This window comes from Rhipicephalus microplus, chromosome 7, assembly GCF_043290135.1.
Source record: "Rhipicephalus microplus isolate Deutch F79 chromosome 7, USDA_Rmic, whole genome shotgun sequence".
NCBI lineage: Eukaryota > Metazoa > Arthropoda > Arachnida > Ixodida > Ixodidae > Rhipicephalus > Rhipicephalus microplus.
The window spans coordinates 116746689-116760568 of record NC_134706.1 but is presented as its reverse complement, the minus strand read 5'-3'; the positions used below and the strand labels follow the sequence as shown (position 1 = coordinate 116760568).

The 13880-nt window shown below is 44.8% G+C and overlaps 1 protein-coding gene across 3 annotated transcripts; it reads right to left on the bottom strand.

Moving 5' to 3' along the window:
- Positions 1-4173: 4173 nt before the first annotated feature.
- LOC142767601 (uncharacterized) lies at positions 4174-10706 on the bottom strand. 3 transcript variants are annotated; one of them, XM_075869594.1, is made up of 6 exons: positions 10337-10488; positions 9286-9415; positions 8981-9156; positions 8465-8524; positions 7996-8109; positions 4174-7699 (listed from the first exon to the last, which is right to left on the bottom strand). In XM_075869594.1, the coding sequence occupies exons 2-6, from the start codon at positions 9399-9401 to the stop codon at positions 6930-6932; spliced, it is 1236 nt and encodes a 411-aa protein (XP_075725709.1). In that variant the 5' UTR covers positions 9402-9415; positions 10337-10488; the 3' UTR covers positions 4174-6929. The 3 variants fall into 3 exon arrangements, 2 of the variants coding, with proteins under 2 accessions (XP_075725709.1, XP_075725710.1); XM_075869595.1 differs by lacking the exons at positions 4174-7699; positions 7996-8109 and adding exons at positions 8116-8269; positions 8334-8393 and having other exon boundaries at positions 10337-10706; XR_012885042.1 differs by lacking the exons at positions 8465-8524; positions 8981-9156; positions 9286-9415 and having other exon boundaries at positions 10337-10497.
- Between the last annotated feature and the right edge of the window lie 3174 nt (positions 10707-13880).

Genomic DNA, 13880 nt, shown 5'->3' with positions numbered 1-13880 from the left:
AGCTTAGGCGACAGCCACAGAGAGGTCATCGTTCATTCGACCCAAACAGCAATACTTTCTTGTTCTTATTGCGGTAAAGAGCAAGAATGGGGGGGGGGGGGGGGGGCAGAGAGGAGGTCGGTGGGCTACGGCACTGCGTTTGGCTTTTCGTATGTAAGAGATGGGTTATGCTAATCACGCCAATCTGTCTCAAATCAGCTGATTGACTAGGGCGTGGGCCAGACCGCTCATCCTGCATTTGGAGGCCAGTGTTTGCACCCTTGTCTGTTATAACTTGTATAATCTGCAGCTGTGGTTTTTTTTTGCTTATTTCTTTTACTTATTTGTGACCCAACTGCCCATGATTTCCGAGTTTCTGTATAAGTAAAGGTGGACGACCGAAATCGCTCATTTCTGTCACCGCCCCAGAATTTGATTTTTTTTTCTCCTCGGGGCCTAAGTCAAGTTCGTACTCAATGATGAATAAAAACGACAACGAGATGGTATCGCATTTATGGTGGCGTTTTCTGCACTTCTTCGCTACACTGGGTGTTATCTGCGAACTTATAGCACGCTTATGCGGTGCTATAAAAGAAAACTTACAGTTCTTTCAAATTTACACATACGTTTTTAACTAGACGTTGCCGTGAACAGTCAAGCCCACCTTTGACATATCGCTTCCACGCGTCATGGTATACACTGTCGTGCAAGCAACCTCGTTCTGTTGATTCTACACTGTAATGCTGGCAGTATAAGTGAGACACTACGAATAGTTCGTCGTTGCTGTTGCCCTTCATTGAAATCACACTGCTGAGAGTGTGATGCTATGGAAAAGAATTTCGCTGAGAATTTTCATTTCGTTCAAGAGAGGAATGTAGAGAAATTAGCAGGTGCCAGGCTTTGCTCTAATAACTAAAGAAAATACTATTCGAAAACGACGCTATAGCCCCAACCGGCATCAGATTTGTTCCGTTACAGATGGTGCTTCTTCAGCCATCTCGAAATAGGTCAACAAAGCCGTCTGAATAAAAAATGCCACCAATGAAGACTTTTTTTTTTTTGCATTGGTGGTACACCGTATTCATATGCTTCACATTCGTAGATGTATGTAGAAGAAGAAGAGAGAACTTTATTTAAACCTACCTTAGTATAAAACTTTCATAGTATTTTATAAAACCACTCAATGCTTGACCAATACACCAGAGTAGGTGGGTGCCACAACTAATGGGTGAACAAGAACAAGTACCAAAAGAAAGTTTGCAATGTCTTGCGAGTCCTTGTAAGACCACTTTGCCAAGCCTGTCGGTGCAGTGGTGTCATACGTAAGCAGGTGTGGCTGTGTGTTTCCTAAACAAGGGACACGTCCGGGTCACAACTGTTTGTGCAAAAAGGGCGCTTAAGCGGGTACGTATCCGTTGAAGTCGCTACCCGACAGTGCAGTGACCCACAAGGTGGCCATCGCGAGAAGCATACCATTGACAGACGAACGTAGCAGACGATACTCTCCCCCTCGCAGAAGCCTCGATTGATTGATTGATTGATTGATTGATTGATTGATTGATTGATATTTGGAGTTTAACGTTCCAAAACCACTATATGATTATGAGAGACGCCGTAGTGGAGGGCTCCGGAAATTTAGACCACCTGGGGTTCTTTAACGTGCACCCAAATCTGAGCACACGGGCCTACAACATTTCCGCCTCCATCGGAAATGCAGCCACCACAGCCGGGATTTGAACCCGCGCCCTGCGGGTCAGCAGCCGAGTACCTTAGCCACTAGACCACCGCGGCGGGGTCGCAGAAGCATCGATATGCATTAAAGGGGCCCCGCAACACTTGTCTAACCCCCGTATTCAGAAACGCTCCTCGACTCGACTTTCACCCTTCACTTGGCAGAGTTGTGCACTGCGCCGCTACTCGGCTGAAAATGACGCTGCACTACTCAAGAATAGCAGCAAGTTATCGCTAATACGCCGTGACTTTTCCTGCCTAGAGATAGCGCTCCAACGGCTTTCTCAAGTGAAGGTGGAGCATTGAGTGAAGGGGCGTTCCAGAATACAGGGGTAAGTAGCCATGGATTGGATTAACTCACGGAGTTTATTGCCTCGCGCATTCTCCGCTGCAAACATTTTCAGGATCCATCTACTACGAGCGGAGTTACGAAGATTTGTCGCCCGACGAAACTGCATTCTTTCTTTTCTTGTCTCATCGAAATCCCTAGAAGATAAGCAAGGATGGATGACACAGGAGTAGAACATACACCATGCTCACCACATAACCTGGGGCACTTTGTTTTCTTTCCTTCTTTCTTTCTTTCTTTCTTTCTTTCTTTCTCTTTTTACGTATGGCTTTTCAGTGTGATCGCGTTTGCGCTCTTGGTCATACCGCGGCCTCCCGCAAAACCTTAGTCTATAGCCACCGAGCCCACCATGCTCAAATCTGCCATTTACTAATACTTGGCCTGGGACGTAGGGACATGGAGCCTGTAGCGTCACTTAATGAGAGGTGCGAAATGTATTCGTAGCTGACCTAGACGTTTTTTTTTTTTGTATATTCCAGGAACTCATGTTACGTTATAATATTTGGCACGCAAGTTCTCCGGAGCTTCGACTACAGATCGGCAGCGTTTTCTGACCGTGCTCAAAAATGTAATCCGAGGCCCCTTCAAAAGGCCCGTAAACCACCCAGAGGCAGAAATGTAGATGTGGCGTTGCAGTTTTGTTCGTGATTCTGCGGTGAACGCTGGCGGAATTCCACGCGTTTCCCCGTTTCACCCTTTCCTTCGCTATAGGCTGCATTCGATCGGCTGGTTTGACCAACTCTCCTAGTGGCCATCCTCAGCGCCCGAGGTGGAAACGCAACAGGCACGTGCATGTGCTAACAAAAAACAGGTTTCATTTCGGCCAATGACAGTGTCTCTAGTACTCAGCGTCACTTGTATTGTACCCAGCGTCAGTTGACGTCATGCCAGTTGGTCTCGATAGAGGGAAAGCGCGGAGAGCAGCACGCGAGCGTCTGTTGGTGGTTTTACGGGCCCTTTAAGCAATAGGCATTTGTTGGCGTTAAGCAGGAGTTGGACTAATTAAACATTACACAAGAAGTTTGATTGGAACAGGTGCCAGATTAAGCTCGAAGTTGATTCGAGACGGCCTTTTGTGAGTTCACGATACAATGAGGGATTGCGCTATTTTGATTTCAGTTTCTTTGTAATTGAAAGATGCATACTTTGGCGCATTTATTTACTTCCAAGAAAAGGTGCCGAGTTTCGGTTTCTGTATTTGGCTCTTCGAGAAAGAGCAACGCCTCAGAAAACATCGTGGTTCCATCCCATGTTTGACGACATTCTCGCCATCTTGGTACACGCGCCCACGAAATGAAGGACAAACGGCGTTCAGTTTGAACTTCGAACTCCTTCCACGGCGTGTAAAGTGGTGAATTTCGGCAGACGTTAAAGTGCGCACCATTCTATGCATTGCGCTCGTCAGTGCAAAAGGGTCACCCATGGCGAGAAGCCCTTTAACGTCGCTGACGCCCCTGGCTAAATTTATGGGCTCTGATTGGACAAAAAAATATTATTCTTCTCCCCCGATATCAAATCGCATGCTTGTATCACAAATGATAGGTCAAAGGGTCTGCGTCTGAAACGAAGTTTGTTATTGCTGTTTTGCTACTATTTAAAAAATAGCGAATATTTTTATTGTAATCGATTTTGCACTGATGTACAGAGGTTGTGTAACTTTGAAGGTTTTTTACCTTAACCATTAGTTACACCTACATGATCAGTTCGCTGCCTTGGAAAGTCAAACCATGCTATTGTTTTTGGCCCACAGCTCTCCCATAGTAGAGCACCTAGTGCTCGAAATGTTAACCATAGAGAAATAAAGGTTAAGAGTGGACACTCCCGTAGACCCCAGCGGCCCAATCGACCCTAGCACACCTAGTGGTTGGTGAGAGCAAGTGGCGTGCGCTTCCGGTTTCGGTTTCACTGGCGCAAATTTTGAATTACTTTGCATAACCGACGTTTGGCTATGACGAAAGTTCATGATTTCAGACCACTATTCATCGCCCAAATGGATAGTTTTTGTAGGTCGTTTTGATTTAGCGATTCCCTGTTTTGTTTTGTTCAGTGGTTCGTGCAAATCAGTCGTGACGTAATTTTTATTTCGATTAAGTTATAATAAAAACAGATGCAGGTAATGATAATTCACTACGGTTTTATTCATCGCGCTTATGTTTTTCTTTTGGAACAAGTGATCAATGTATATATCAGTCAAAGAAACAGAGCATCCGCAATGTTTTATTCAAAGGCAAGGTAGAGTATGAGAATATAAAAAGCACAATATGACAGAGGTAGACAACAAATGCATCTCGCCTTACAAATAAATTGTAACAAATATTGTAACAAATACATAGAGAACACAGACAACGCACACATCGCTAGAGTTGGCAGAAGCCGAGAAGCTGGTGAAGTATGACACACCGGGCCAGTGGGTAAGGATCTATGGCAAAAACACTGCGCACAATGCTGATGAAGAAGTGACATATACACAGCAATGAAGTCGCGAATCACGCCTGGGCTTAACCGAAATAATGCATAGAAAAAAAGAGCGCACAGAAACCACACGACACAATATAGCAGAAAGGCAAAGGTGTAGTGTGCTGGCTGTGCTTAAGAACAGCTAGTCCAAAATGAAAAAAAAGCAGACTTGATGCCTGTTTGTCCTCAGAAAGGTAGGGCTTTGCAGCTTGCTCACTACGTGAAAGACAAACTTTATGCTACAACACTGGCAGTTCTTGTGGCTTTTGTTATGCGTCGCCTTCATCAAAAACTTAAGATCCCAAGTGATTTGCGTCTGGGTGTTGCTGTGACGCTTGCGAGCTAAAATAGATTGTAGTCATCACTTTATCCAGAATTGTGGACTTTAATTGGTGCTACGAGAGCAGTATTACAGGGCTAATAAATAGCAGAAGGAAACCACTTTGGCTCATTATTTTTCACAAAGGCTCTACAGCGTACGTTATCACTCACAAGCTATATAAAAAAAAAATGGCAGCGTCCGCAGCCCCATCAAACGCTACAAGTTTGGGTATTCTTTTGAAAATTTTGATGGGCGAGATGAGGAGGTTGATGAGAAGCTAAAATACGAAAAGCGTGATAACGTGAACCGTGTCCACTTCATACTGTGTTCCTTACCCGCTCGAAGACATTTCAACAAGCGGTTTTGTTATCGATATATTACTTGAGCTGGAGAGATAAAGCATACACAGTGACAGAGTGAGCCACAGTAAAGTGTACAGTTTGCCCGCATTTGCTACAAAAATACAGAAAGGATACCCAACATTCTTTTTAAGGTTATGCAAATCACTTCGAGCGAATACACAGTGTCCCTACTCCTCATAGCGGGTAACCTAAACAATGTATGCAACGAAGGAGTGGCTAGTCCAGTTGAGCTGAATATAAGCATTAAGACCATAATGAAGTCTGCTGTAACGAAGTAATAACATAACAAAGCTGTTGCAGGATTCGGCTCAACTCGAATACTTTAGTGTAAACCCGCCGCTAATTGCTAACCTTTGAACTTGTCAAGCTGTATGCCCGAGATTGAAGACTGGAACCTAACCCTATCTAAGTTTCGGTTCACAAAACGCACATGCCAACATAAACGAACCCGGCAAAACATTTTCAGAAACTTCGCGCGACACCCAGCAGAGCAGAAATGAAAATCGCCAACACTTGACAGATGGTGATACAAAACATCGCACACTTTCAGGTGATGTGCAGTGGCCTCAATTATGGCAAGAAAGTGAGATTTAAGTTGTTGTATGCAAAAGCTGCTTCTGATGGCACAGTGAGATTCCCAAAAAGTTTGCTGGGGACGTGGTATGCTTTGAGCATTGTGAAATACTGGTAGGTACCCTTAAGCGTCTCACAGTCGTCTTTCAGTAACTGTGGGCAACTGCAACCGTCACATGCATTCCGAAGGAAGTGTTTGATGAGAAAACCAGCTACATAATATGCAGCGGAGTCATCGATAATATGGGAGTGAATGTTTGTCGCAAGTTCAGAGAGATCGTCTAGAGCGGGAAAGTCGTCAGGCTGTGGCTGTGCACACTCCTCATTATCCACAAGAGACGCACTGGTGAGGGAGAATGGCAAGAGCTGCTCCTGGAGGAGGTCACATTCATCATCCTCGACATTTCCTTATTCTGACAGCTTGAAGAGTTTTCTTATGCAGATGAGCTTCAGGCCACAAATAAATTGTGCTACATTGGGGTTGGTGTTGCAACCCTGTTTTTGCCTAATGTGGCCAAATATGTTCTCCAGAGGATCCTGTCGAAGCCTGCGTGTTAACAGGTATTCAAAATTGTAATTTTTGGAGAGGTCGTCCCATAGTTGACAAATTGCCTGAATTGTAATTTGCCAACCTACAATGGTTTGTGGTTGACGTCTGCCAGCAAACTGCCATGATGCAATCCAGGGAAGCTGGCCTCGGAGGAAGTCAATCAGCTCTGAATCATTTTTCATGATTGCATGCCGCAGCTTTTGCGAAGTTCTTTTTTACTCGAGCTGTTCAAAGCATCGAAAATCCTGTCCATACGATCACAAAATTGAGCTGTAGTGATGGCCGAGGCAGGCAGCACCTTCGCATACACCATTGCCGTGATAGCAATTGAAACTGATGCACTGAGGACCTGAGTTGCTCTGCTGACCTTCATATTAGAAAAAGGTTTCTGATGAACGTGCCGTTCAGTCAACTTTGGAGCCAATCGCAACCGCAACTCATGTGAGGATTGGTAAAGGCTTACAATGTGCGACCAGTTAACGATGTCATCCCCAATGTATAACTTGTGTGCTTGGACATTATTGCGCGTTGTTTTAATTAAATGCGGAACATCAAAATTGTAATATACCCGCTCACCATTAACTTCAAAAAAAGGCATTGCTACAGTCACTCTTGGTTAGCTAGACTTACATTTGAACTGCCCTGGTCACAAATGACTGCTTTCACTGCAATAATAATGCTCCTAAGCTCCAAAATGAGTGACACCAGCAAGTTATGCATAACAGATGATGGTGTTGATGAGTGCCCTATAGTAAAAGACACCGGTTGAACCCACTTTCTTGAAACGCCAACAAGAAGAAAAACCAGTGCTCGATCAGCGATGGTTGAAGTGCGATGAGTGCCATCATCTGTAAAACCCTGGACAACGTCTCTTGCAGCATCATAGTACAAATTCTTTTTGAGTGCTATTTCGTCGAAAACTAAAGCGCACACTCGGTCCCGTTCATTCCAAGCTTGAGTATTTGTTGCAATGGAAGAAAGGATTCCTGGAATTATGCCTGGAGTCATCTTTACATTAGCTAGCCACCTCCTTAATGAACGCCGGGAGGGCAAAGAAAAATATGGAGCCAGAAATCGGTATGCTCGCGGACCTCGGAAGTTTAAGTGAAGAGCGAATTTCTTGAACCACACGGGAAACCGCTTGCCCTTGCGTTTGGGCCTCAAGCGAACATGTGCAGAAAGAAGTTTAAAAACCTCCTCGGTGACGTGCGGTCGGATAACTTCAAGGGCCTTCGAAGTCGATGACGGTGCTTGGTGAGGCTGTCTCTGCAGTCTTTTGATAGTTTTCCGCTGTGCTGCTACTTTGGCTTGCAGATGTTTAATGGTTTGCTTGTACTTCATTGATGGAGACATTGTCGCTGGCACACAGGAACGCACTGCAATAAACAAAAAAATTGATGTAAAAGCGAAGAACAACTAACCCCATACGAGCACTTTCCTCGCTCTTTCAGACCCAAGGTGCACAACTTTCTGTGGTACAAAGTTTTCGATTCCACTACCTAAAAACAAACCATTCACAATATTGACAATGCACAAAAAAAATGAAAATCACTGAGAACCCACCCTTACATTTTGTAAGTGCACACGTAGTGTCCTTTTGAGGATAGTTTCCTCAGAATGTCCTAAACATAAAATAGCACATTAAAAACTGCTGCAATAGAAGCATAGTCACCATTTTCTCTAGGGCACTCAGGCGTGGAGCTGTTGGCGGAGACGTCTTCTGGAGGGTTTTGTGAAGCTTGTTCAGTGCCTCGGACAGTGCTGTCGGAACAATCTTGCAAGCGGCCTGCGGAAGTCTCTATATCAATCCACTCTGGTGTTGAAGTGAACATACAACTTACCGGTCACACATGTTCCTTTTGTGACAGCTGAACGACTGGTTAAGGTTTTCTCCGGCAAGACGAAATCAGCAGAAATTCTTTCACCAGCTACAACGGAGCTGCCACCTGCAGAGGTTTGGTCAACAGTCAATTTGGGTAAAAAAAAAAGAAATCGCGGCACTGAACGCACCCTGTTCATCGGGGCACCTCAATGTGTGGGAGCCGCTTTTTGAAGCCTCTACCGCAGGTCCTGAAGAAATGAAATTACGACAATGTGTCAGTAAGAGGCTTAAAATAACACAAACTGAAGCTCATCCGCACCTTGCAGTGCAGCTTCTGCAGCCATGTCACAGTCACTACTTGAAGCGACGCTCAGAGAACCTGCATATATGTGCAGTTGGTACAAGTTACAAAGCTTGTAGCATGGGGAAACTTAAACAGCTCTTTCAAACGCATAAATTGGTCGAACGTGGAAGAAAAGAGAAGGCACCAACTAGGAAACAAGTAATTTGTGATTTTTGGAATTATCAACAGTGGCAGCTTTCACTGATGAAAGGTATACGTACATGTGCACTCAGGCTTGAAGATAACGTAAAATAGCCCTTTAAAGTCTTTCAAAACAATTTGCGCAGGTCCAGAGCATCAAAAAATGACAGAAATGTAAAGCTGCTGTTAGGAAGGTAATAGCCCACAATTCACAGAATTTAAGACTTTCCAAGTGTTACTTCTGTAGTGAGGTTTCTCCATCGGCTACAAAGATCTTCACGGTTAACTGTCGCCACTGATTCAATACAAGTGGCTGCTATGCACATATTTGAGTTTCAGTCAATCACTTACATGGTGCAGCTGGTTGCACACTGGGAACAGCCATTCTTGTAAGCCTTGTGTGCCCAGGGTCCATGAAACTTTGAGCAGTAAAATGGTCGCTACAAACCCTGTACGTTGCGTACAATAGGCTGGCCGGCTTACTCAGGAGATCATCGCGTCCAGCATACTGTATCCATGCTTTCATCCTGCATTGGCAATGAACTATCAGCTGAAAGGGGAAGTGCTTGAATAGTGATTTTTTATTGTTACCCTCACTTAGCAAGTACGAACAGTAAGCCTACAGACATGCAAACCATACAAAAGCTTTAACACACCTGCCGTCCCGTGGTACGCGGAAGAAACTCGTCCCAGGCTTCTTGTGGGTTCTGCCATTGTTGAAGCACCACGATACACAGCAGTAGCTGCCGTAGCTTGGACCGCCGGACGGCATGGCGTCAGCACGGTCTGAAAATGTTAGTAAGTGGATGCTTCGCTGTCAAATTACGAAAAAGATATGTGCACGTCTTAAGTGTACCAGCAAACCCCTTTGAATTATTAGCTAATCGATGCACAATACAAAACCAGTGATACATCTCTGACCCATAGAACTCTGACTTACAAAGATATACGTCAAGACCACGTACAAAGATCTTCAGAAGTTTCCAGGCCGCTATCCCTTGTAATGCAATAGTATCGTGGCCTGGAAACTTTAGAACACCTTCGTGCGTACGCCGTATCAGCACAGTACATTGGGAAGAAAAATCGTAGTTGAAATTTGTGCGGTAAAATTATATTGGAAACGTCAAAAAAATTTGTGGGCAGCTAGCACTAGTGGCACAAGGCTAGCGAAGAAACGAAGATGATGGCCACTTGGCTAGTCCAGATTTGCCTCCGGCACACCAAGAATTATTCGTGTTCCGAGCCCTCGGGAAACGCGTCGTGAAGCATGCGAGGCCCAGCGAACGATTCTCAATATTTTGCACCGAGCCACCGAGCCTATGACCTAGCTGCCCAGCTATGCTCAGCGCACAGACGCTCGCGTCCGTGGCAGACGCAGCACGCGTCGCCTCGGCTTGACGCCGTGCCGCCTTTGCTATAGTGCATACGTTGCACAATGTTCCCGTCTAGCCGCCGCATAGAGCCACAAACTTTCTTTTTAGCGAACCTCCCAGTCCTTACAAGCTTCAGAAAAAGGTTACAACTGCGTGAATGAGACGCCACGTAAGAAACAAACTCGCACACACGAAGCGCAACGTGTGTGTGTGCATCTTTCTATGTTTGTTGCATGGTGTCTTATTCGCGCAGGCGTAATCGTTTTCTGAAAAAATGACCCAACAAGACCAACAACATGTCATTCAACAAGCTTCGCTTGAAAACGTGCCTCACCTGTTATCTCACGCTTGAAAACGCCGACGCAGCCGACGTTGACGAAAGCGACGAAAGCGTCTCGCTGTCAGTCATGCATGGGCTTGTCGCTGGGTAGATGGTGTTTATGACAGTACGGCTGAAGAAAAATAATCGCGTAAGGTGTGTTGAATAAATCGTTTTTATTTATAAAAAACATACCAAATTTGGGCGTATAATTATTAATTTGTCAAAACAATTCTGTTGCATTGATTATAACTGTGTTTTTTTTTTTGCGCTTGCGCCCTCTGACGTTTGGTGGGAGCACTAGTTCGTTACGTAGTCGTGACGCACTTCCTGAGGCCAGGTTTTGCGGAGTGTCCGCTCTTGTCTTCTTCTTTCTCTATGTGTTAACTGCTTCTTCTAAACACATGTTCTGGCCATGACCACTCTACCATAGGTACATAGTATATTTCTCTATGACTCTATCGTCGTCCGCTCAAACTTCAAACGCAGCGAGGGCTTTTCCTTTCCCGACTGGATGACCTGCCGTATTGCCTGAACAAGAACTTGGAGCTGTGACTCTGGAAGGTATATTAAAAGCAGAACAAGTGTGCTGCTTGGCCAATCCCTTAGAAGCCTTTTTGCCAGCCTCACCAACAAGAAAAGACACCACGGTCGACATCGCACCCATTTCAGTCGAACATATCGAGCCATGTTTACCGGTGCCAGAAGCCTCCTAGGCCCGTATTCATCAACGCGGCAGACACTTGCCTAATTCCAGCGGCTGAGTGCTCCGCAGTCACCGACACACTGAAGTGAACCGACGCTGGCGTTTTGTTAGGGACACCACTGAAGGCGAATAGGTCAAACTGATTGGCTCGTTCAGAAAGCCCGTTTCGCAACTTCCGTCAACAAATAGCAAGACGTCATAAGAGCTCTTTGTCGAAGAGCAGCCTGTGCTCAAGCTCATAAGGGGTGACAACGTTGACCCTGTAGCCCTACCACTGTCTTATTTGTCAGAAAGCAACTTGAGCCTCCGAGTGGACAGTAGCCTCGGGCTCTCTCCAACAGTTGTGATGTGTAAATTTGCGGCCGACGAAATCATAAGCCCTGCGAGAGTGGCCTTATGATGTCGTTGGCTAAATCCACAAAACAAGATGAGTGAGAAACAAAAAATGGCCCCGTATGTGCATGTTACACTGCCAATTTCATCGAAAGGCTGATAGTCTTGCGTCTGGAGAGAGCGAACGAAACGTTCGTTTGATGTTTTGTCTGTCTTTTAATTTGGGGCACAACTTCAAAAACCAATCTGGACAGGCTGATAGTTTTACAAAAAAAAAGTCTGTACGCTACATAGAAAATCTCCATCATCACCCTTCATCCCTTTTTCCTTTCCCTTTCCCTTATCCCCTTGTGGAGTAGCAGGCTAGAGCGAACTAGCTCAGGCCGACCTCTCTGCCTTCTAATAAATTCTCACTCACTCTCACACTGCAACCTAGAGAACATACTCCTCCATTTTGGCAAGCTTCAGACACCTACTGTCTACCAATTATACAATCTTAAACTCAGCCTATATGTCATTATTGAAATAGGAAACACCATTGGCACTTATATGGAGCATTGCTACCCAAGCGATACTCCCTATGAACTACGCTTTGATCGTTTTCGATTGCCTTTTTTCACAACAACATATGGTAAGCATACTTTATCATATCAAATACCTTATCTACTCCACGAAAATAGCTATGTCCGTAAACTTTTGAAAGAACATTACACTAAAATCAGTGTGAAGAAAAAAGTTAACATGTACTTCCTTTCTTGTAAGGAGCCTTAATTGTATTATTTATTATAAATATTTCTTTTGTGTCGTTCGTGCTTTTGCATATTAGATGAAAATTGCTCAATTTCTTTCTTTTCAAATGTATTTATCTATGGTACTTGGTAATTCTGTCAGAAATTTCACCTTGTTGCATTTTTATATATATTTTTTATATTGGTACTGCGAATTGGTGATGACTGTAATGTGTTATTTTAAAACGTATGTGTCGACATCTGTTATACTTGTTGAATTTGAATTTTGTGTCCCCTCATTTAAAAGCAGAATGAAATTTGTATCCTTTGTTCCACTTCACCTGAGCAAATGTATGGGTGGAAAGACCTTCGTCAGGCAGAGGTAATCTGCCTTTAGTCCCTTCAACCTAGGCAATCAATGTTTTTGTCTGAATAAACAGTGAATGAATGAATGAATGTTCTGCGCAAGAAAATCGTTGAATGGTATTTTATAGAGGCGCTTCGTTAGGGTGCCTCGAGCGTGCAGCGGAGGCGAACGAGCGCATTAAGGCACGTAACACGTGAGGCATGAGCGCCATCTGGCAGTTATTCTGGAAAACCAAGCGCGCGGCGTGCGCGCCCGTCTCTGAGATAATAAGGTATAGAACGCAAGGCGACGGGCAGATGCCGCCACCATGTCGTCTTAGCAAAGCGTTGGAAAAACCTGCCTTTTTGTGCAAGCGTTGCATGGTCAGCGCAGCGTGTTAAACGCTACGGCCCTTATAATTACTTATGTATGCCTTTTCCAGTAAAAAAATACACTTACATAATATCGACGTGCGGTTATGGTGCTTCATATATGCGATATAGCTGCTTTTTAATTGACAATCGCACAAGTATAAACGCGGAACCCGGAGCAATATTGGTGGGCGCTGCGTATGGGATCGGCTGTTTGGAGTATCGATTGGCCACTTTGGTGCCGTTAAGGGTACCGTTAAGGGCACCGTTAAGGGCGGACAAACAGACAAATGAACAGACAGACAGACAGACAGGCAGACCAAAATTTTAGCGTCGAAGGTCCCCAAGAAAGACTATCGTCTTTAAAAATCTGTGCTTGTATCTAGACTTTGCCATGGCACCTTCGGCTAAATCTGCAATGTGAGACCTCCCAAATCCGGATGTGAAAATTATCTTGGCATTTTCCATCCACGCCGTCCGCGGAACTGATGGCACAAATCTGTGGTTCAAGGCCACTCGCCGCGCCGTCATCAAAGGAATAAATCTGTCGTGTGCATGCACGCCTAATGTACACTTAAAATATAAGTACACAGGTCACGAATGTTCTCGCCTCTATTGAAAATCTGGTCGCCATGACATGGATTCGAACGTGCGATCTTTGGGTCAGCGATCAAGTACCACAACCGCTATATTCCTGTCGACAGAAAAAAAACAGAACAATGCCTTTCGACTTCCAGTCACCATATGAGAGTGCCTTAGGAACCCTGAAGCACTTGTGGTTAAAAACACACTTTCAAAACATTTTCCTTACTCTACAACAAGCGACTTGTATGCAGCTACGGCCACTTAAAAAAATTATCGAGTGGCTGTCATGCAGCTGATCCTGAAAGTGTTTCGAACAAACTGGAGGGCCGTGCATGCTGAATTTTGTGTCTTCAGAGTAAACCACTTTGTTTCTTCTTGATGTTCTCTTCGAATCCCGGCTGCGGCGGCTGCATTTCCGATAGAGGCGGAAATGTTGTAGGCCGGTGTGCTCAGATTTGGGTGCACGTTAAAGAACCCCAGGTCGTCTAAA

Excerpts from the sequence above, each read along its gene's own strand:
- LOC142767601 (XM_075869594.1), bottom strand. The coding sequence starts at position 9,401 with ATGCCGTCCGGCGGTCCAAGCTACGGCAGCTACTGCTGTGTATCGTGG. Across the intron at positions 8,525-8,980 it reads TGTGCAACCAGCTGCACCAT|GTTCTCTGAGCGTCGCTTCA; the intron begins GTAAGTGATTGA and ends ACATATATGCAG. Across the intron at positions 8,110-8,464 it reads TGCAGAAGCTGCACTGCAAG|GCCGCTTGCAAGATTGTTCC; the intron begins GTGCGGATGAGC and ends AGACTTCCGCAG.